At 41.1% G+C, this 24,934-nt stretch overlaps 1 protein-coding gene across 1 annotated transcript in view; it reads right to left on the minus strand.

Moving 5' to 3' along the window:
* BCAT1 (branched chain amino acid transaminase 1) overlaps positions 1-22,478 on the minus strand; it is a 117,789-nt gene extending 95,311 nt beyond the window's left edge. Inside the window, exon 1 of the mRNA XM_021666854.2 lies at positions 22,306-22,478. Coding sequence (XP_021522529.2) covers positions 22,306-22,311 — 6 coding nt within the window. The 5' untranslated portion in view covers positions 22,312-22,478. The remainder of the gene's footprint in view (positions 1-22,305) is intronic.
* Positions 22,479-24,934: the final 2,456 nt, after the last annotated feature.

Raw genomic sequence — 24,934 nt, forward strand, 5'->3', positions numbered from 1 at the left:
ATGTAGGATAATGTCCTATATGAAGTATTTAGATAGGAAATATCACAACCATAATTTATTTTCATATGATTCAGCACGTGGGAGAAAGAGAAAGCGTATGAAAGGTTAGACATTGGTGAATCTGTTGATAAATGACAGATTCAGAAACATTGGTTTTTTGAAACAGTTCTTTCATCTCTACAGTAAGTGTGATGGTTAATTTCATGTGTCAATTTGGCTAAGCTATGGCACCCAATTGTTTAGACAACACAAGTTCAAATGTTGCTGTGAAAGTATTTTTTAGATGTGATTACCATTTAAATCAGCAGACTTTGAGGAAAGCAGATTTCCCTCAGTGTGGGAGGGCCTCATCCAATTAGTTGAAGGTCTTAAGAGCAACAAAGAAAAAGATTTCCTGAAGAAGGAATTTGGCCTCAGGACTGCACTTGCAATAGATACTGTGCCTGGCCTGCCCTGCAAATTTCAGACTCAGGCCTGCAGCATCAGCTCTTACTAGAATTTCCAGCTGACCAACTTGCGCTATGGATTTCAGACTTGCCAGCTCCCACAATTATGTGAACCAATTCCTTAAAATAAATCTCTCTCTCTAAATAGAGATATAGATATAGATATAGATATAGATATAGATATAGATATAGATATAGATACAGATATGCCCTATTGATTCTGTTTCCATAGAGAACCCTGCCTAACACAATACGTTTAGAAATTGCTAAATAAAAAGTTGCAGAGAAATTATTTAAAAATTCCTCACTTGTCTGTAAAATGTGGGGGAGAATTATTTTTAAAAACATATAATCTCCAAACTCCACTTCAACTGTAAGTTATAATCTTTCCTCCCTGATTAAGATTTGTATTGGAAACAATAGTCATTTGCTTTGAGTTAAATTTCATCTCTTGGATGATGACAAAATGAGTAAAAATCTAATTATAAGACTCTTGTAATCCTGGTTACTTGGGGAGCTGAGACAGGAGAATCACTTGAACCCGGGAGATGGAGGCTGGAGTGAGATGAGATTGTGCCACTGCACTCCACTCTGGGTGACAAAGTAAGACTCCGCCTCAAAAAAAAAATCAAGTTATAAGAGAAAGAGAAGAATTTAAGGTGATCTATATAGACAAGCTACATAGCAACACTGGAAAAACCAAGAATGTTATTTTTCCTTAAAAATCTATCAGTCAGTCCAATTAAACATGGTAGACTGAACACATAAACCTATCTCCATATCTTTTTAGATATTCACTTAAACAAATGACATTGTCTTCTAAAGTTTAATCCATAAGGGAAAAAGAATGGGAAACAAGATAGTAGCAATGAGTGACATTAACACATTTTAGAAGGTAGAAAGCTGATAATAGAGAAGGAAATACTCTGTAGATTAGAAAGAACTGAAACTATATTGCACAAAGAAGGAGATAGTGATGAGAAGCCACCTTTCCCTTATCTGAGAAAGGCTTAGACTAGAGGATCCAGGTGCTTCCAAAGGTGAGGCTGAAAACAGGGACTTTTGATGCAAATCTATATACCATTCATTGAACGACATTGACTTGGGAGAGTACAACCTGGAATAGTTTTATTTTTCTCTCATTACTGCCCTTCACACCCACTTTCAAAAATCTACCATCCTCATCTGGAGATGATCACACTGATACTATTGTGTTTCCAGTCACTTTTAAGTATTAGGAAAATCCTGTTGCAAGTGTTTAAAAGACCAGTATGATTTGAAATAAAACTTTGACCTCACACTGCATTCAGTGCTTTACTGAGAAGCTACCACCACCAACCCCCAACAAGCTCAGGTTGGTAACATCTGTAAAAGAAAACAAAACTTCAAAACCCTCTAAAATTATTTATTATGCCAAGGGAGAAGTTAAGTTCTGGCAACTGAGTCACATAGGATGTTTGAAATTCTGCTTCTTGGGTTATAGATTCACTCTCTTCTCATTGTTCTAGTTCTGTAAATGACTAGGAGAGACCAGAGACCAGACATTCCCCCTTCATTGATCTTTGTTATGGATTAATGGATTAACTGCTTCCTTTATTGTCCTGTACCTAACTCACACCAGATGGCACAAAAGACCCCATGGGATGAGTGCAGTAGCTCATGCCTGTAATCCCAGCACTCTGGAAGGCTGAGGCAGGAGAATTGTTTTGAGTTCAGGAGTTTGAGACCAGCTTGGGCAAAAAGGGAGATCCAGTCTCTATAATAAATTAATAAATAAATTAGCCGGGTATAGTGGCACATGCCTGTGGTCCCGGCTAGGCAGGAGACTGAGGTGGTAGGATCGCTTGAGTCCACAAGATCGAAGCTGCAGTGAGCTGTGACTGTGCCATGCCAGCCTGCAATACAGAGCAAGACAGTCTCAAAAACAAACAACAACAACAACAAAAAAAAACTATGACTATTACACTTTCAGTGTGAAATATTTTTTGTTTTGTTTTGTTTGTTTTTGAGATGGAGTTTCACTCTTGTTGCCCAGGCTGGAGTGCAACGGTGCAATCTTGGCTCACCACAACCTCTGCCTCCTAGGTTCAAGTTCTCCTGCCTTAGCCTCCTTAGTAGCTGGGACCACAGGCATGCGCCATCATGCCTGGCTATTTTGTGTGTGTGTGTGTGTGTGTGTGTGTGTGTGTGTGTGTATTTTTAGTAGATATGGGGTTTCACCATATTGGCTAGGTTGGTCTCGAACTCCTGACCTCAGGTGATCCACCCATCTTGGCCTCCCAAAGTGCTGAGATTACAGGCATGAGCCACCACTCCTGGCCCGTGAAATGTTAAATATACCTTTCCCTAATGAAAAAGACCACCTTGACTAATCAGATCATTGTAACTATGCATTAAGACTTACACAGAAAGATGTTGAAATTCTGTTAAGCTTCTTTAAACTTTCTCTATATAAACAATTCCAAACTTCTACAATTCAGAACATTGACTTCCATTCTTTGGAATCCATGTTTCCCTAGCACCTGCCCTTATACTATGCACTTGAATAAACTATCTTTAAACTAGATTCTGATCCTTTTGATTAAGTTGACACATCCAACAGGAATAGGGTTCCTGTTTTTTCAGCATTGGAGCTCAGGATGCACCATCCCAAAATAAGACCAGAATATGCCACATCAGGATATACTTATTTGATATATTTCCACTTAGTTATTCTGAGACACTGTAGACACAGGAGTAGCTCTGAAAAGCTGTCCTTCTGTCAACAGAATTTGTATCTAAAGAAAAAGAACTTGATAAGAAACTCATCAACTGGGGAAGATTTTATCACCAGGGAGAAGACGGGACACCTTGCCCAGGTAGACCTTGTCACAGGCTATTAACCTATTCTTCTGATGAGGCCTCTGAGACAACTTTTATCACCTAAGTAACATATCATATGCATAACAAGACAACCTTTGTTCACCATACGCTTCCTCTCCTCACCCTCCTACAGCCAGTCTAACTCAGGGATACTATTATAAACTTCAATCATCTGGACTTTCTTTGAATCTCATATTTTATGGGACTCCCATGTGTATGTACAAAATAAATTTATGTCTTTTCTCCTATTCATCTTTCTACTGTCAGTTTACTTCATAAACTCAGTTATCAAAAGGGTAGAGAGAGAAAGTCTTCTCACTCCCACATCACTCTCCTCTCTACTCCCCAGTGCTGTTTCCAGGACCCCCAGGATTCCGTGTGGACCATGAATTAGAGGAAATGGTAAAATCTTATTTGTCTGTGACCATTATAATCTGGCACTGGGGACCCTCTCCTATGGCAAATGCCCAAATTCTGTCTATTGCATCATGGTCACTTATGGATTCTTCACAATCTCCCCTCCCCCTCATCCCCTCCTCTAATTGAGACCACGGCCTTGCAGAGCCCCACTACGATGATGCACATTCTGTCTCACCTCTTAGGATTCTCCTTCAACAGCTCTGGTATTATACACAGCCTCTGACCCCTGGGGTCTCCTTGCCCCAGCAAGTAGGCTTCTTAGATAGTGTCCTTTTGAGGTGTTTCTATGACACCTTTCTTCAGAGTTCACATAGTTCATGACATCTTTGCCCTACTAAACTCTGGAACTGCAAAGTGCAACCACCGAATACCCCTCTGTTGACTCTAACCACAGGCAGCATGAGTCAGCCTTGGACTGTCCCAGGGGAGAGCTGATACCGTTATGTCCCATACACCAGTGGCACAAATCAAGTGTTCACAGGCTACAGATCCTCTAGGCAAGGCACTTCTCACTTAATTTTTAGTGAATGCTGTGTTGGGGGAATGGGAGAATCACTTTTTTACCTCCTCCAGGGTAAAAACACGTTTCCAGAAATGCCAGGTTCTCTTTGCTTGGCTGACAATTTTTTATTTCTAAATAATCTTATTTCCTTTCTGTTCAATCTCCAGCCTTCTCTTAAATATAAATTGGAGATAAGTTATAGGCTAAAGCTTGCAGAATTAATTTAGACATCCTTTAGAAAGTTGTTTAGATGTATCAAACATGTTTGGAATTTGGAGGTAGTATCCCTCTGTGCTCAGCACTGGAGCCTCAGTGGAACAGAATGCTATTTTTTTATTTTTATGTTTTTGAGATGGAGTCTTGCTCTGTCAACCAGGCTGGAGTGCAATGGTGCAATCTCAGCTCACTACAACCTCTACCTCCCAGATTCTGGCAATTCTCCTACCTCAGCCTTCCAAGTAGCTGGGACTATAGGAGCCCACATACCTGGCTAATTTTTTGTATTTTTAGTAGAGACGAGGTTTCCCCATGTTGGCCAGACTGGTCTTGAACTCCTGACCTCAGGTGATCCGCCCACCTAGGCCTTCCAAAGTGCTGGGATTACAGGCATGAGCTACTGCGCCCAACTCAAGATGCTATTTTTTAAAGGAGTAATCAGAAGAAATATGAAGAATAAAATTTTTTAATTCAAGGGAAAGGTTGGAAGATAACATTGATGAAATCTTTCTTCCGCCTCTAAAATTGTACACTAGGAGAGAAATTTTTTTTAAATTAGAGGATCAATCAAGGAGGTCTAACAACAAACAAATAGAATTTTAAGCACAAGAAAATCGAGAAAGCAGAAGAGAAGAAATCATCAAAGATATAGGAAAAGAAAATTTTCTAGGATGAATGACAAAGGACCCATGTTATGATAAAGTTCCCGAAATTAGCAATAAAAAGAGACCCTGAATACCTCAAGGAACAAAAAATAGGTTACATGTAAAAAGGACCTGAAATACGAGTGCTTTTAGACGTCTCATCTGTAACACAGGAAACTAGAAAACAGTAAAGCAATTTATTTAAAATTCTGATGAAAACTCATTTCTAACCTAGGATGTTATTCAAAATCAGGTATTAACTTAGAGTGAAAGCAGAACCAAAAGTCAGGAATGCAAGGAATCAAAACATCTACCTCTCATGCACTCTTGATCTAAAAACAACTGAGCATATGTGTAACACAAATGAGGAAGTAAAGTAAAAAGGAGAATGCCACCAGATTCAGAAAACCGGGAACTTAACACAGAGAGACAGTAAAAGACACCGAAAGGAAGTCTTAGGCAGGCAGCTGTGCAGCTGGCTCAGAGACAAACCAGCACAAATTAGAGCAAGAATGACAATGGTAGCAGAAAGAGTACAGAGAAGAAAAGAAAATGAACTGACAGATACATTTAACCTAAGCAAAATTATATTGAGAGGCTATCGGGAAGTTGGGAATTGGAAAGAATTCATAATAAATATACAGTAAGGTAAGCAAATAAAAGGGAATAATGCAGTAATTAACTGCAGGAAAAGGAAAATAAGGTATAAGGGGAAAAAAATGTAACCATAGTACACTACTTGACTCCACCAGTGACTTTTAAAAATGTAATTCCATCTGCTGCTCAAAACCTCTCAGGGGCATTTCTCTACACTTAGAATAAAATCCACACTCTTAACAGGACTATGGAACTTTAATGATGTGTGGTTCCACTCTTGACTTCCCCCATCTCGGACTATAGTCTGGAAAGTCTCATTTGCTGTTCCATATGCATGGGACACTCTTACCTCCAGATCATGGTACTCAGGTGTCAAATGAAAATTCACCTTTTCTGTGAAGCTTTCTCTGACCAGTCAGTATAAATTAGTACCAGCTTTCTCTCAGCTCTGTCACTACTGCATTATTTAATTTTATTTTTCTGATATTACATCACTGATTGAAAATGTTTGATATATTACTATATGAGGATAAATTGTAATAATATTAGTTAATACTTACAGTACTTATATAGTACTTATTTCAGACCAGACTAAGTTATAAGTGCTTTATATTTGTTTTTGGTTATTTGTTGGAGACAGAGTCTGGTTCTGTCACACAGGCTGAAGTGCAGTGGCACAATCTCAGCTCACTGCAACCTCCACCTCCTGAGTTCAAGTGATTCTCATGCCTCAGCCTACTGAGTAACTGGGATTACAGTGTGTGCCACCATGCCTGGTAAATTTTTTTTTTTTTTTTTTTGTATTTTTAGTAGAGATGGGCTTTCGCCATGTTGGCCGGGCTGGTCTCAACCTCCTGACCTCAAGTGACGCTCAGGCCTCAGCCTCCCAGCATGCTAGGCTTACAGGTGTGAACCACCGTGTCCAGCAACATTTGTTATTTTATTTAATCCTCACATCATCCATGAGAGGTGTTTTATACTATTACCACCATTTCATAAATTTAAAAACTGAGGCACAATTTAATAACTTGCTGGGGGATCACTCAGTAGCAAGAGCTGGGGCTCACATACCTGCAGTCCAGTCCCAGTTTGTGCTCATAACCATGTGTTACATGGCCTTTCCCTGAAGGTGCAGGAGAGCAGCAACTTTACCTACTCCTCACTCTCTGATATGGTTTGGCTCCGCGTTCCTACCCAAACCTTATGTGGAATTTTAATCCCCTCATGTCAGGGGAGGAACCTGGTTAAAGGTGATTGAATCATGGGGGTGAATAGTGAGTGAGTTCTCACTGAAGTGGCTATGTTTTCTGGAGTATATACCGGGGGTTCATCCTCTCGTGCCAGGAAAATTTAGGACACAGACACACACAAGGAGTGTAGGAGCGCAGGTTTAATAGGCAGAAGAAAGAGAAAGGAAAACAGCTCTCTCTCTAGTGAGAGAAAGAGGCTTCTAAGAGGAAAGACCAACTGGTAGCAGCCACGCTGGATTTGTGAGTTGGGCTTGAGGAGGTGGTGTCTGATTTACATAGGGCTCACAGACTGGTTCAATCAGGTATGATGTTTACATAGCGCACTGGGAAGGCTGGTCACCCCATCCTAATCTTAGTATGCACATAAATTCTCCTCTTGGCCGGTACCATCTTGTCTGCTCCTTACTGCACACTTGACTGGCAGAGAAGGGACGATAGGGCCACCATCTTGAACATGTCTAGTTCCTAGTTCCTGCCGGCATTCACCCATGCAAACTCCCAGCTTGTTTGTCTATGTCTGCAGCTTCACTTTACAGGCTGCTCTTTGTTAGAAAATAATTTGGGGCTGCTTTTCATTAAAAATAAAAGCCTTACCAAGGATTCCCATACCCTTATTATCTGCCTAAGTGATTTCTTCTTAACTCCTACATCATCGTAAGAGCTGATGGTTTAAAAGTGTGGCACTTCCCCCTTCTCTGCCTCCTGCCACCATGTAGGATGTGCCTTGTTTCCCCTTCACCTTCCACCATGATTGTAAGTTTCTTGAGGCCTTTCCAGCTATGTTGAACTGTGATTCAATTAAACCTCTTTTCTTAGAAATCACCCAGTCTTGGGTAGTTCTTTATAGCAGTGTGAAAATAGACTACTACACCCTCATAGCCTCAAGACCTTGAGCAATGTCTGAGGCTTCCATAATGGATACTCTTCAAAAGTTGATTCAATAAATGTATTACAAGAATCTCAGTTATCCTGAGGCAAGAGGAAAGAAGGGGGTACAAGTTTTTTCTTGTTTTTTGTTTTTTTGAGACAGAGTTTCACTCTTCTTGCCCAGGCTGGAGTGCACTGGCATGATCTGTTGGCTTACTGCAACCTCTGCCTCCGGGGTTCAAGCGATTCTCCTACCTCAGCCTCCTGAGTAGCTGGGATTACAGGCATACACTACCACGCCCAGCTAATTTTTGTATTTTTAGTAAAGATGGGGTTTCATCATGTTGGCCAAGCTAGTCTCAAACTCCTGACCTCAGGTGATCCACCCACCTTGGCCTCCCAAAATTTTGGGATTACAGGGGTGTAAAAATTTTTCCTCATGGGCTATCAGTTGCACCACTTGCCACATCTCAGGTTTTTCTACCTTTTGACACCAGCTGCTCTGGTTTTTCCAGTTTTAGGATCTCTTGATCAAGATATTTTGGTTTCCTCTATAGTCATCATGCTCCATGACATTCTCCTTCTCTCTCTCTCTCTCTCTCTCTCTAATTAAGCTATGGCTGTATTAGCACTTGTATGCTACCCAGTGACTGCAGGACATGATTGCCCCACCCTCTGGTCTGTGTTCAAGGTGAAATGGATGTGGTAGTGATTCTTCCATGGACCGAGTGGATCCATGGAAGTGAATCTTATGGTTCTGGAAGTTAGTTGCCTATAGGACATCCAGAAGACTCATTGATGGAGTGTTGTGGGAAACAGCAGAAAGCTAGAAACCACCCCTCATTGGATCTTTAGTCCATAGAGAAATCCAGCAGGCAAAAATGCAGAAAAAGATTATTTGTCCTCAAGTGAACATGAAGGCAGGACATTCTGGAGAGTCAGGGAGATGGTCAGAGAGCTTAGGTGGCTGGGAAAGAGAGCTCTACATATGTTTCCACTCATGGAATCAAGGAACCCAATACAAAGTCCCAACAGAATCACTTCATTCCTTTATATTTTCCCATACCCCACTAGGCGCCTAGTCCAAGTCATCATTGTCTCTTCCCTGAATCCCTGCCACAGCCCCTAACCCACGCCACAGGGAACTCACCCTTGGCTTCCTCTCCAGAGCACACTTTCCTGACAGTGACTCTTCTAATTTTCATATTGTTTATAAACTGAGTAGCCTGAGAATTTCCCAAGTCATCATGTTTTTGTTTCTTTTTCTCAACAGTTCTTACCTCATTTATCCCTTTTTCTTTGGCATTTTACTATAAAACAGCAAGAGGAAACCTTGCTACACCTTCAATACTTGGAAAGCTCAGACAAATATCCAAGTTCAAAGAAATTCTGCTTTCCATATAACTGTTAGACCCAATGCCACAGTTTCATTCCACTGTATAACAAGGATCCTTTTTCCTCTAGTTTCCCTAAACATGTTCCTCATTTCTTTCTCAGCCCTCACCAACAGCATATTATGAAAACCTGTACTTCTACCAAGTTTCTACAATGACTTTGATATTCTCTAAAATGAAACACATGTTCTCTACCACACTCCTCACTTCCAAATCCTCACCAGCAGCACCTTTAACATCCCTACTTCTACTAACAGTCTTTCTAAGGTAAGGTAGGCTTTTCCTATCATGCTCATCAAAATTCTTCCATACACTGCCCAATACCCAATTCCAAAGCCACTTCCACATTGCTTAGGTATTTGTTACAGCAGCACACCATTTCCAGGTACCAAAATCTGTATTCGTGTCCTACTGCTGTTGTAACACATAACTGTAGACTCTGTGGCCTGAAACTACACATAATTATTATTATTATTTTTTTGAGACAAAGTCTCGCTCTGTTGCCCAGGCTGGAGTGCAGTGGTGCAATCTCAGCTCACTGCAGTCTCCCCCTTCCAGGTTCAAGTGATTTTCCCACCTCAGCCTCCCAAGTATCTAGGGCTACAGGCATGCACCACAACACCTGGCTAATTTTTGTATACTTAGTACAGACAGGATTTCACCATGTTGACCAGGATAGTCTCAAACTCCTGACCTCAAGTGATCCTCCCACTGCAGCCTACCAAAGTGCTGGGATTACAGACATGAGCCACTGGGCCCAGCCTTGAAACTGCATAAAATTATTATCTTATGGTTCTGGAAGTTCTAAATCAAGGTGTCAGCAGAGCTGCATTCCTTCTGGAGGCTAGAGAGTGAGAATCTATTTTCTTGGCTTTTCCAGCTTCTACAAACGACCTGCATTCTTTGGCTCATCCTCCTGCTCAGAGCAAGTAATGGAGCTCTTTAAATCTCAATCTCTATCTCTCTATCTCTCTCTCTCTCTCTCCCCCTCTCTCTCTCTCTCTCTCACACACACACACACACACACACACACACACACACCCCTTTGCTTCCACTGTGGCATCTCCTTCTCTGATTCTGACCCTCTTATAAAGACTCTACTGATTATACTGGACCCATTTAGATGATCAAGGATAATCTCTCCATCTCAAGATCCATAACTTAATCACAATCTGCAAAATCCCTTTTACCATGAAGGCTTCTGGAGATTAGGCTATGGGCATTCTTGGGGGCTATGATTCAGCCTACCACACTCACCAACCCCCTATTATGGGTCAAGCATTGGATGACATATGGTTGCAGAATGATAAAAAACTGCATATGCTCTCTGCTCTCCAGAAATGTATGGTCTAGTGTAAAAGTCAGATATCAATCTGAAAATCACACAGATAATCAGCCCAATATAATCATTGTAAGTTGAGATGAAGGCACTGAAGGCTTGGGAAACACAGGAGTCCCAAGGGTCTCTCTGAGGAAGCAGCATTCAATCTGAGGCTGGCAGGGTGATAAGGCACAGCTGGATGGGGAATCGGAAGAAGACCTTTCAGGCAGAGTCATCAGCAAGTGCAAAGGCTCTGAAGAAAAAGAGTTTGGGGGAGGAGGGAGGTGGAAACAGCAACAAGATGAGGTTGTAAAGATGAGAAGGACCAGATCCCTTGGGAACTTCTGGAGCATGGTGGAGACTTTAGGTTTTATTCAAAACATGACAGGAAGAGGTTGAAGAGTTGTTTTGCTTGTATTTTTTTTTTTTTTTTTTTTTTGACAGGGTCTCACTCTGTAGCCCAGGCTGGAGTGCAGTGACATGATCACAGATCACTGCAGCTCCTCCTGGGCTCAAGTGATCCTCCCACCTCAGCCTCCCAAAGTGCTGGGATTACAGTGCTGGGGTTGAGTCACCATGCCCCACTGGGTTGAGGAATTTTTAAAGCAGGTGAGTGATGTGATGATCACTCTGCTATGGAGAACAAATTGGGTCTGAGAGACAAATGGGGATGAGAAGAAATAGAAACACACGTATTCAGTAAAGAGAAGACAGTGGCCTAAACTGGGCACGTGGTAGTTAAAATAGATAGGACTGCATAGATGTAAGATAGGTCTTGGACCAAAAATAACTCATAGGACTTGATGGGATTTGGTGTGTGAGCCAAAGGTCTGGGATATGGCTATAGGTGTAGCTGGCATATGAGGAATGTTGCAAATTAATGGAAATGAGACATTGAAGGGACTGAGATGCCAGGAAAAGGAATGGGACATCCATATGCACCTTAAAATAATATAGGAAAACAGCACATGGGAGAGAAGAGAGGAGGCAAGTGCTAAAATCTACAGTGGATAATGGGGCCAGAGGGTCTGGGATGTCTTCCAATGATGGTTAGGGGAAGAGAGAGCACAGACTGCTGGTCTGAGTAGCAGAGAGCAGATGCAATGCAAGGAGTCTCACATGAAAACAGTAATGGGCAGGGTGAAAGGCAACAGCTCCCCTCCAGACCTGGATGAGGGACAGAGAAAATGAGCAGCCTCCACTTTAAAGGTTGGCAAGGAAATGAACTTACCTAAGACAAGGATGAGCAGGAAACATTTGGGGAAGATAAAGTGGAGGGTACTAATCTTGGTTGCAAAGGTTATTGTGGGCAGATTTTAGTGGGAGGGTCTACTGTGGGTCAGAGCATCAAGAGAGTGAAGGTGATGGGGACAATGTGGAAACTGACATGGGGAATTTAACTGGGTGCTGGGTTGCCAATGCTTTAAGTCCCAATAGTGCATTCCCTGGGGGATGCTGGGTGCTTAGGCCTCTTTGTATTTACCAATGGGCTGGAAGGGAAGCCCAGCATGCTTTTCCTCAAGGTCTTCTATGATAAGAGAATAAGCAAGTGAGTCTGGGTCCAGGAGTATGGGGTTGTGTAAATGTGCTCTTACCTCCTTGTTCATCTGGTCTTCTTTCGTGGTTCTGCTTAAATGTCACCTCCCAATAAAGTCTTTACTAATCTCTCTGACTTGTCTTTTCCACATATACAGAACCTTGTGCAGATTTCTATTGTAGCACCTACTATATGCACTTTATTGTCTTTGCCTTTTTATTTATTTATTTTCTTTCTTTTTCTCTTTCTTTCTTTTTTTTTTTTTTTTTTTTTTTTTTTTTGAGATAGTCTTGCTCTGTCACCCAGGCTGAAGAGCAGAGGTGCGATCTCAGCTCACTGCAGCCTCCAACTCCCAGATTCAAGTAATTCTCTGCCTCAGCCTCCCAATTAGCTGGGATTGCAGGTGCATGCCACCATACCTGGCTAATTTTTTGTATTTTTAGTAGAGACAGAGTTTCGCCATGTTGGCCAGGCTATTCTCGAACTCCTAATCCCAAGTGATCCATCCTCCTTAGCCTTCCAAAGTGCTGGGATTATAGGCATGAGTCACCGCACCTGGCCACCTTTGCTTTTTATATATCTCTCCCTGAATAGAATTTTTTCTCAAGAGTGAGAATAATGCTTGGATTATTTCTATTTTCCTATAACTGGGTACAAAGTCTGGTAGCCTTAGTAGGAGCTATGTAATGCTTAATTAAGTAAAACTTAGCCATTGTTTGCTGGTCATTATTGTTGTATATAAACGGTAGATTTGAAGAAAAGTTTAGATATCCTTAATATAATTATTACTGTGAATCGTTACAATGTGTATGATGTAAAGTATGCACATTACATTTAACTTGTTTTCTTAATAGATAATTTTCAGTTAATTAAATTAAATAAACTACTTTGGAAATATTTTCAAGAAATATGTTGCTGATCTTAACTAAAATTTGCTTAGATGGCCGGGTGTGGTGGCTCACGCCTGTAATCCCAGTACTCTGGGAGGCTGAGGCAGGTGAACCACCTGAGGTCAGGAGTTCAAGATCAGCCTGGCCAACATGGCAAAACCCCATCACTACTAAAAATACAAAAATTAGCCAGGCGTGGTGGCAGACACCTGTAATCCCAGCAACTCGGGAGGCTAAGGGAAGAGAATCAGCTGAACCTGGGAGGCTGGCGATTGCACTGAGCCAATATTACGCCACAGCACTCCAGCCTGGGCAACAGAGTGAGACTCCATCTCAAAAAAACAATAAAAATAAAAGTAATAAAATAAAATTTGCTTAGGTACCAGTACTTCAGATTTTCTTGATAATGGCTCAGTGTCAAGCTAATTTTATCATAAGGCTTCAATTTTTTAAATTCAATTTTGTTATAATAAACTCACATGTGTCAAAAATCAAATATATAAATGTATGCAGTGAAAAGTCTCATGATGACTTTCCTTCTATACCTGAGAGCTTACTGGTTCTTTCCTCAGTTTTTAATTTCATTATTTTTTACACCTAATGACTATGCAAATGACTTCCGATCATTGTAATCACAAACAATGCTGCAACAAATAATCTTGTTAAGTCATTTCACATGTGTGCAAGTCAATATGAGGCACTTTTAATTAAATATTAACAATGATGTTGAATCATTAAATTTATTGCAAATTATGCAGTTACATTAATATGGTTAAAACAATTCCTTATTTCAAGCTTCAAAGTGTTGTCCTTGAATATCAAGTGGTAGACTGACGTACTACTGTACATAATGTTTTAAGAACATTGATCAAGGGGAGGGAAGGTGCCAGTAAACCAGGAAATACAACATTAATACACTCAGTTATTAAGGGGCATAAACTTTATTGACATCCTACATCTATATACTCATGGAACTACTGACATTATTAATAAAATATTTGCTTTAATGTTACTGAATTTTTAAAAGCCAGTTTAGTTAATACCATGCTTTATAAACAAGTAATGGTTATATGTTATTTGATTAATGTTACATGATTTCTTTTAAATAAGCATAAAGACTCATGGAAAACTATCATCAGAGTCAACCATGAATGGCTGATATGTTAAAACCAAAAGAAAAGGGAAATAAGTTATCAGGAGACTTTCGAAAGTGAATATAGTAGGTGGCAGAACTGTCCACAGGAGATTTGAGAAGTCCTATTTCTCGAGGCATTTAAATGGAATAGAATTGACAGCTAGAAAAATAAACTCAAAAGAACAATCCTTCAGCAGAAGTAAAAGGCCAAAATGACCTAATAGATTTTTTCTTTCAAAATTCTAGGATTCAATGAACACTGCCTCTAAGTGACTCTTTTGTTGGATTTGTTTGTCAGGGTATGCATTCATTAGTTTGCTTAAAAACTGCATTGTTTGCAACAAAGAAAAACACGTTAAACAGTATCAGAATTGGTTAAGATTCCCGGACACATGACTTTGTTCTATACTCTTAAGACCCTTCCAAGGATGTTTCCATTTACATACTGACTTAATCTGAAGACTAGTGATTGAACAGGCTGGCATTGCAGAGTTCGTTCATTACGATCTTTGTGGTGTTCAGTTTATATTCCTGTGTAGCATCTTTCTGTATAAATTTTCCTACAATCAATTTAAAATCAACCAGCTATGTGAGTTTGCCAGTAGACATATATAGCAGCTATATGAGCTTAGCAATAGGCAGTAAGCTACATGAGTTTGCAGCTACATGAGTTTGGCAATAGGCATTAAGATTGTGTAAATACTTTACCGTTCTCTGTGTTTTTATAACCCTTTATCTTTTGGAAGTCAATTAAAGCTTTAACTCCAAAGAAATCCAAGTGTGGAAAGATGTATGTACCATTCAAAAACAGAGAAGTATAAAACAGAATCAATTAATCTGAATCTTGAAAGTCCAGAAATAGGCACTTGATTTAATGCAACTATTATCTGTAAAGCAAACTCACAGTGGTGCAAGGTTCATGCCAGAGTAGAAGAAAAGGTAAGTGCAGAGGAGTTGCAGCATATGATCATATCTTATTGGTGCAAGGTTTACGCTAGAACAAAGGTAAAGATAATAAGCACAGAGGAATTAAAGCACTGATCAGTATCTTATTTCCTGACTTCAAAATGTAAATCTAGGCATACCTTCCCACCTTTCACCCATGTTCATTCCACTGCAAAATCATGATCACTCTTCTCACAAGGTGTCTGGGGAGTGGGCTGCATGGTGAGCAACATGGTGCAAATTATAGATGGGATAGAGGGAGTTGAAAACCAGTAAATGCAAATATAAGAATTCATTTTGAGGTGAAGCAAATCCTCTATTATGATCACAGAAATGCATACACATAGAAGAAGTGTAGGTAGGTTTTAAAAGGTCTCACGCACTAAGCTAAACTCAGGAGACAATAGGGAAGCCATAGATTTTGAGTGGTGGAATGACATCAGAACATCATGTAATGAAAATTAAGCTTCAGGCCAGTTGGGAGATTTTGGAATAATTCAAGTGAGAAGTAATGAGAGCATAAACCAGTATGCTGGGCAATGGGAAAGAGAGAACCTGTAGATTCAGAGAAGACAGAATCCACAGGACATGGTACCTAATTGAATATGTGGAATAAGAGAATAAGAAAGAAGTAAAAGATGGCTGGCCTGGGTATGGTGGCTCACACCTGTAATCCCAGCACTTTGGGAGGCCAAGGTGGGCAGATCACAAGAGGTCAAGAGTTCAAGACCAGCCTGGCCAACATGGTGAAACCCGGTCTGGGCGTGGTGGCAGGTGCCTGTAATCCCAGCTACTTGGGAGGCTGAAGCAGGAGAATCTCTTGAACCTGGGAGGTGGAAGTTGCAGTGAGCAGAAATCACACCACTGCACTCCAGCCTGGGCCAAAGAGCAAGACTCAGCCTCAAAAAAGAAAGAAAGAAAAAGAAATAGATGGCTGGACTTGGTTCCAATACATACCCTTGCTACAATCCACTGTGGCTAAGGTGGGATCACCTGCTAAGAACATGGCCATCTTTGCCTGCTCCTTTGACAGGTACTACAGGTAGGGGAAATTAGCTAAGTAGGAAGTCTAGGCACCCCAAACTCCACCAAGAAATTACATATTAACCTTGGCCAAGAAAACACTACATACACTTCCATACTAGTTGAAGATCAAAGAAATTAGGATGCAGATTGTATGAACCCAGTTCTGTTCTGTAACTATACACCTTAGATCTTGATGAAATGAACCATAAAAAAGAAAGTGATAACTTATGTCCTGCGAACAAACAAACCAGTGGTTGTTTATCTCTTTGAACTAAAAGGCAAGTGAACTAAAAGGCAAGTGATTCAATATTCAAATGGCAGTGTGAAGCTTCTGCTTATATAGTTTCATATCTCAGCTGATTGCAGAGGCAAGAGTCAATAGCTCTCCACTTCTCTGAAAAACTAGAGGAGACCATTGCAGGCTTTTCTACCTGTCTTTCATGTTATATGTACTCTATTGTCCTAGCTTTAATAACGAATAATTTAGATACAAAATTTTGTGTCTATATGTCTGCACATTTTGCAGAAGATTGTCCATACTTTTCATAAGATTTACGGCCGGGCGCGGTGGCTCATGCCTGTAATCCCAGCACTTTGGGAAGCCAAGGCGGGTGGATCACGAGGTCAAGAGATCGAGACCATCCTGGTCAACATGGTGAAACCCCCGTCTCTACTAAAAATACAAAAAATTAGCTGAGCATGGTGGCACGTGCCTGTAATCCCTGCTACTCAGGAGGCTGAGGCAGAATTGCCTGAATCCAGGAGGCAGAGGTTGCGGTGAGCCAAGATAGCGCCATTGCACTCCAGCCTGGGTAACAAGAGCAAAACTCCGTCTCAAAAAAAAAAAAAAAAAAAAAAAGATTTACACACTGGCCAGGTGCAGTGGCAGATGCCTATAATCCCAGCACTTTGGGGTGGGTGGATCACTTGAGCCCAGGAGTTCAAGACCAGCCTGCGCAACATGGAGAAATCCTATCTCTACAAAAAATATAAAAATTCGCCAGGCGTGGTGGCGCATGCCTGTGGTCCCATCTACTTAGGGGGCTGAGGCAGGAAGATCACTTGAGCCCAGGAGTTTGAAGCTGAAATGAGCCATGATTGGACCACTGCACTCCATCTTGGATGACTAAATGAGAACTTTCCAGGGGAAAATTTACAGTGGTGTCAGACCCAAGAAAGCCTAGAACCTGGAGAGATGAATAGCACAATAGACTAGGAGTCTGTCTACTTTCTCATTTTGCTCTTTTGTTTGTATTATTTATCTATTTTTGAGCAATTCTAGTAAGTTTTCTGATGCTTTCCTTAGAAGAATGTTTTGAGGTAAAGTAGTTTGCATGGCCTTTAGAAAATGGAAAATGTCCTTCAGAGGACAAAGTATAAGCACAGGTGAAATTGGTGCAAAAGCAGCAAGGAAGTCCTGCCTCAAGCCTGCATGTGTTTTTTCCATAAACACAAGCACTATTCTTGTAAGTATACAGAGCACTCACCAACACTGAAAACCATAGAACCCTGAGTCATGTATTATGCTTCCCCATATAGACTTTGCAGCTGTCTTTTAACCCTACCTTTTATCTTCAAATTTCAAGGAAACATTATGATTTCAAATTCCTAAACTCACATCTAGTCCTAAAGTCAAAACAACACAACTTCGTATCTAAATCAGCTGAAATGAAATGAAATGCACTTGGCAAAATCACCCTTTTATGTAGTGGTGGAATGCTAACAACTGCCCTGTGACCATCCTATGCAAATCCACCCTTGGCCTCATCCCAGGATATACCCAAACTTCCTTTCAGCTGTGTCTCTTTGTCAGTCACGTTAAGAGACAGCTGTGGAATGTTTGGTCTAGAATATCCCAACAGGTGCACCTTCCATCTTGATTTCTATGGAGTCAGATAGAATTTGATATCTAATCCTGTGTCCCAGGCCTCCTAAGGCTTCCTAAAGCAGTTATCAATCTACAGTCAAAACAGCAAAAACAGTTCTCACTCTAACGGATAAACCATAAATGCAGTTGATCAACCATTCAAATCAACACATTGAAATAAAGAACTGACAAATGAATTGGTTATTTTTAGATTAAATATAAGACTATTTTTAATGGAACTAGCTGAGTTTTACAAGTATTTCACAACTTTCAATCAGAAAGAGCCGTATGTTTTTCAGTATGACTTCTTATTACTTGTAATGTAATTTCTTCTTTTTTTTTTCTTTATTGGTCTTCCCTGTTTCCGTTCTTCCATTTTCCTGTATTTTGGGGGCATAACCATCTCTTTCCTTTAGATTTTCTTTTTCCCATTAATTACTGAACACAAGAAAAATGTTTGCAAAATAGTCTTTCCCACCAAAAAGGTATAATATGAAAGTAGAAAAATGTTTATGTGAGATGCTATGCTGTATTATAAGGTAATCTAATTTCTAAGCTATTTTAAGGATATGAGTACTCAATTTTTAGGGGAAAGACAATTTAGCTTTGTGGACTTCAGAGGACAAATTATAAGCACAGGTGAAATTGGTACCTGAACCCTGGTGTTCCAGAAGAGATGGATTCTGCTTTGCTGTTGCCTTCACCATTAACATTGTGAGTCACTGACAAGGTCTTATGATGAAACTGTTTACCAATATTTGCAAAGTTGTGTTTATGAATAAAAGCATCCAAATGCTTAATTTTGAAACATTTAAAAAATATGAGTTGCACCTCACATTTATATCTCACCTGAATTGCATGCAATCCTATTGCAGTGGCCTTAGTTGAATGGACAGAGGCTCAGGAAAGGCCATCAGTGGGAACATTTACCATATGTTAGATAAAATGTTTAGACCATTGGGACAGCTGTTAAGGGGATAAGTTACAATACAAAGGCTGCCTACATTTTTGACCAAAAAATGAGCAGATCAACCACAGTTTCCTCCTGTGCTGAAAAAGAATGGTAGCACATGCCTGTAATCCCAGCACTTTAGAGGCCGAGATGGGTGGGTCGCTTGAGGCCAGGAGCTCCACACCAGTCTGACAACATGGCAAAACTCCATCTTTACAAAAAATACAAAAATTAGCTGGGCGCAGTGGTAATCCCAGCTACTCGGCAGGCTGACGCACAAGAATCGCTTGAACCCAACCTGGAAGGCAGAGGGCGCAGTGAGCAGAGATCACTCCGCTGCACTCCAGCCTGAGCGACACAGTGAAATTCTGTCTCAAAAACACAAAAGAATGATAGCGTCATATAGAAAAGTAGAGGATACCCGGGACAGCTATGTCTATCATGGAAGGTCCCAGATTCTCATTCTCCAATATAGCAACCAAACCTTCCTGAGCATAAGTCTGGGTTTCCCTGGGGTGGGCATCTGTTATTTAAAGAAACTGTGGTTACCAACACTAAAGGGAAATAGAGAAAGTTCTTTCTTTTCCAACTTTCTATACCAATTGAGAAGAGGCCATTTAAAGAAGCCGCAACCCAAAACCCCAAAAGATGTAACTAATGTAAACGCTCAAAATGGCCATAATTTAGAAACAATCTTTTATTTATGCACAGAAATAATTTACTCATAAGCCCAGCTCTCTCAGATTAATAACACCACTATCAGCTTTAGAGCTGTTTACTTCCCTTGCTTTATTTCTAGACATGAGAAATAAGGAACTGATAATTATGAAAACAATTGGAATGGCAGCCTACAGACAAAACAGACAAAAGGTATAAAAGTAGAGAGTATATTGGGGCCAAATGTGAGTACTGCAACCAAAGGAACCCAAATCAAGTTGCCCTGACTATACACAATAGTTACAAATGGGTTTTTAAAAGAAAAAAAGGAAGCAGTTTCTAAGTTGTTTGCAAAGAACTTATATCAAAATAACATAAATTAATGATAGGCTAAACATCTTTTTTGTATCACAAATGCCAGGAACACAACGAGTAAGGCAGTTAGGAACAAATGTCTTTAAATAATTGCTCCTGCGCAGGAGTCCGGGGGGCGTGGCTGAAGTCGCACACTCCTGTCTCTGGGCCTGATAAATTGTGCAGCCCTTACAAAGCTCAGATTGCTCTGAGCTATTTTTCTTTTTTCAGGGAGTTGCGCAGCTACTGACAGAAGGCACATCTTGGTTTTAGTACATAGTACAAACCTCAGTTATGATCAAATGTTTTCAACTTCCTTTCATAATAAGGTTTTAAACTCATTTCAAATAATTAGACCTTCTCTGGTTCTAATGAGCTGAAAAGCAAGAGAAATTCTTGCATACAAATGGAAAAATCTGTTGTTCCGACTTTCTCTCTGTAGTTCTGAAATCAAATGAAATTACTCATTATTGAAACTTATTGGATGAAAATATTGGCCAGCATTAAATTCTTGTCCTCCACAACCCCCACCTCCTTTTTTCCTATTTTCTAACCACCATCCTTTAGTTAGGCCAGCTTAACTAGCTTTACATCTCTGAGCCTAGCCTGAGGGACCGCTTCCTGTGTCTGGAATGTAAAACCCCTCTCCCCACTAGGCTTCTAGTCCTCCCTACACACACACACACACACACACACACATACACACACACACACGGACTTCCCTTGCTCCATCCCATTCACCTGTATGTCTGTCATTTTTAAGTCTCCATCTACACGTTTTTAAGTCATAATATGCATTTACCATTTTTGTACGTGTGCTACTCAGTGTACGGGTTGTGTTTCCCAGCCAGTTGCCCATTCTGTATGTGTCTATCTTAAAATACAAGCTCATGCATGACTTAAGCCTGGAGAATTTGCTGAAGACAAAGGCAATCAAGATGCCATGTGCAAATACTTTTTTTTTTTTTAATTAAGCTTGTGATAGCAATACATATTTAAGAGATAAGCGGAAAGATTTTTGAAAAATTATAATAAAACTAACTTAATGAAACCTCCCATACTCCTTTGATCACTCCTAGAATACAATCATTACTTTCTTAATCTTAGGAAATATCAGGAAACAGAAATGAGACTACTTGTAGATACCTTACCTAGTTTCCCATGTCATAAAAGTACCTTGTAAAAGGGACAGGATCTTTGGATCTACAAAAATGTGTAATCAGCCACAACTCCACATGGATAGGAAAAAGCTGGAAAAGCACGACTGTTCATTCTCATAGTTTTCTCCTTTTACTAACTAAAGCCATACTCAACTAAAGTGTGTTTTTCGTCTAAAATGAAACAAGCATGAGGAAGCCAGAAATAGAACCTCTAACTATAGTAGAAAGGTTGTGTGATCTCTGTTGAATACAAAATGCATAGTTTCCACTCGGTTACTGCTTAATTGTAGTGAAAGTTTTTGTTTGGCGACAAAGGCGCCATTTGTATATTATTTCTTCCAAGTGAAACTATGGTCTGGGATTGGTTGTAGATTAAGAGCAGTTGAGAACCACGCTTCATCTCCCACCTTCGAAACTCTGAAACGTGGCTTTATTTCTACGAAAAATTCAGATTGCATTATGGTCAATTCCAAAATGTTAGATGGCAAGAATATCTGCCCATCCTTCACTTTCCTTGGAAAAAGTTGCTCTTCGGGTTTTAAATGCGATTGCAGTTTTCCAGTGTGTGAAACCAGGAAAAAACACTTACCGGTGTAAATCCCTACAGCTAAATCGTCAGAAATAATAGGCAGCTAGGCTAATTATCCTTGATTAGCAAGATCAGAGCCATTAGGGTGCTCACTGGTTTAACAAATGCATGCCCTTAAGCGTCTATCATTTGTAAATCCTAGAAGCTTTAATTTCTACAAGAAACAAAATAAGACGAGCCCTCTGCTTTTAACAACGCAGAGACCCTTCTACCTCCCTTCTTCCAGCCGGGTCACCTCTTCCAGCCGCTCCCTCCAGCATCACACACACCCTGCAGGAAAGCCCATTTACAGCCCGGCACATCCCCAGACGTCCTCTCCAAAATCCCCCACCTCCTGTGCACCGGAGAAATGGAGAGAAGCCCCCACTTCCTTTCCAAACTTCACTAGCACGGGAGGGAGCTGAGAGCAGCCTTTTACCTCCGTTCCCAAAAGCGAATGTGAAAACGTCCAAGAAGGTACATCCTGCGAGTGTGGGTTAAACCGAAATCTGAACAGAATGCACAGTCCCAGGTGACTGCGATTGATAAAGACGATGTTGCGGACGACATTGTGGGGGACAGAAGCCACGGTTGTCTCGCCTTCCTCCCCTCCCTGCCAACTGTGTTTCTTGGAGAAATCACAGGTTCGATTCATGCACACACTTTTGTAAAACACAGACAAAATCATGAGTTACCTTCATTGTTCTGTCGGCCACGAGGGAAGCTCGAGCGGAGCGGAGGGCAGATCCCAAGGGTCGTAGCCCCTGACCGCGTGGACCGGGTCTCCGGCTGCAGAGCGCAGTCAGGCTGCAGCAAGACCTGGGGCAGTGCCCCGGGCGGCGGCGAGTACACGTGGCGGGCGGGATTGTAGACCGGCCCTCTCGCGGCGGAGACTCGCGCTCTAGCAGATTGCATCAGCAGGAAGACTCCTAAGGCTGCTCCCCCAGGCCGCCCCCCGATGGTGGATTCTCTCCCAACGAGAAGATTCGGAGCCAGCGCCCAGCCCCCAGCGTCACTCACTGCTCACTCCGGGGATCCAGGGGGGAGGTGCCAGTGTTGCAAGCAGGTGACACGGCTACCCCCGAATCAGTGCCCGTGGGTGAGTAGCCGAGTGTGGGATGCCCGTGTAACATTTATATGGGGACGTCAGGGAGAAGGAGGAAAGAAACAGATCAGAGGTCAAATATGACTGCCATTCCCTCATCACTGGCTCCTGCCCACATCCTTACTGTCACCAAAGTAACTTTCCTGCATGCCAATAGGACCACGGCACAACCCTGCCCAAAAGTATACGTGGATCCCCCGCAGCTACTTTAGATGTATTTTTGCAATAGTCAAGAATATGTGCCTGGTTTGCCAGTCTCTTTCCTGGAATCCCTTAGTCCATCCTCAAATATAACCATTTTTGCCAATTTATCATGTACATGGGGGAAATTTTTTAATCCTTTAATTTAAGCCTATAAAATTCTTTCTAATGTGAAATTGCCCGGTAGCCCAGTTGGTCCCCTCTAAGTTCTCTCCCCATATCTATATAAAAGCTCCAGGATTGCTACTTTTCCGTGTCCAGCTCCTAGGTCAGGCTCCATGACTGCCTAAGGGTGGTGCTGATTGGCCCCAGCTCCCTCTCTGTCAATCTGGCAAACTCCCATTTCTGTAAATTTCAACACAAGTCTTTGCTATGGAAGTTGCTGCCAATGCCCTCAAACAGAATTGGGCCCTTGGTCTATATGCTGCACTTTGTCCATATCCTTTATCAAAACCAATTATTTTATTGCATTATTTTTTAATACAGACAGGTTCTCATTAAATTGGCCAGGCTGGTCTTGAACTCCTGGCCTCAGCAATCCTCTCATCTCAGCCTCCCAAATTGCTGGGATTACAGATGTGAGCCACTGTGCCTAGCCTCTTAATTTTATTTTAATTATTTTTTTGCACAGTTGTCACTTCACTGGATTATGAGATTCTTAAGGGCAGATCTTTGTCATATTTATCTCCCATACCGAGTGGCCTGACTTGGAAGAGAGGGAGTGTTGAATACAAATCTGTTGGTGCTTAACAACTGTTGGTCAGGTGAATGAATGGTTAGATTATTTGTTCAACAAATGTACTGAGTGAGTTCTACATGCTAGGCTGATATATAATAATAGTTTATAATCTGAAATGTCTCAAAATTATTGGATACAATGAGTTCTAAATTTCTCTTCAAAGAGTATGTCAGCATGTTCAGTTATCTTATTCTTTAATTCTCTATTTTAAAGTTTAACTTCCTTGTAATTCCTTCTCCACCAGTTCTAAATCAGTGGTTCACATCTCCTCCTCCTCCCCCCACTGCATCCTGACTCATCCCAGTCACCTGATCACCCCTGGCTACTGCTCTGACATGCCCTAACAGTCCTTCCTGCCAAAACACCCACTCTGCCACTCCAGCTTGGACCCCTACTCTTTTTAAAATAGCCAATCGGGATTAGTCTAGCTTGTGCAGCCTAACCCTAGGCAATAGGGGACGACACAGCAGTAAGGACGCCCACCCCTGTCAGGCATAAGCACCCCTTCTCCCCTTGTCCAAGCATGCCTCAGCCATCATTGCTCCGCCCATGCACCCGGCACCCTTCTGTAGCAGTAAACTGCCTTACTCAAGGGAGGATTCATCTTTGAGTGTTATTTCTTCTGTGGCATCGAAATTTTACTTATAAAAAAATTGAGTCATTTATGACAAGGGACTCAGCCTCCAGTGAAATTGCTGACTCCTGAAAGTGATAAGCATGTGTATGGTGGACTGAGGTGATAAGATAACACCTGTGGTGGCCTAGCACCGCTGGCAAGAGAGTAAAGAGACAGGCAGCCGAGATAATGGCTTTGGGCACTTGCAGAAGGCCATGAAAACCGAAAAGCAATGAAAACCTACAAGTAACTGACCCCAAGTAAAATGCTTGCAGAAGTTCTGCCTCTGGGAACCCTGAATCTGTAAGCATTTAATCAGCCATTGAGTCATCGTGAAACCTCCTGGCCCCTGTCAGCGTAAGCACAACTGGATAGATTTGAACCTGACACTGACATGAGACAGGCACTGTGCAAAATGCTAGGGACTAAGTGGTAAATAACAAAAATGTTCTTACCCTCATGAAGCTTATGTACTAGTATAAGAAGCAGAAAGTAAACCTTAAATCAAGTAGAAAAATGTGTCTCAGCTGATGAATGGATAAATAAAACATGGTATAATTCATACAACAGAATATTATTATATTCATCAATAAAAAGAAATGAAGTACTGATTACATGCTATGACATGGATGAAACTTGAACACTATGCAAAGTGAAAGAAGC

Source organism: Aotus nancymaae, unplaced genomic scaffold, assembly GCF_030222135.1.
Source record: "Aotus nancymaae isolate 86718 unplaced genomic scaffold, 86718_ANA_hifiasm-v0.15.2.pri h1tg000016l, whole genome shotgun sequence".
NCBI classification, from domain to species: domain Eukaryota; kingdom Metazoa; phylum Chordata; class Mammalia; order Primates; family Aotidae; genus Aotus; species Aotus nancymaae.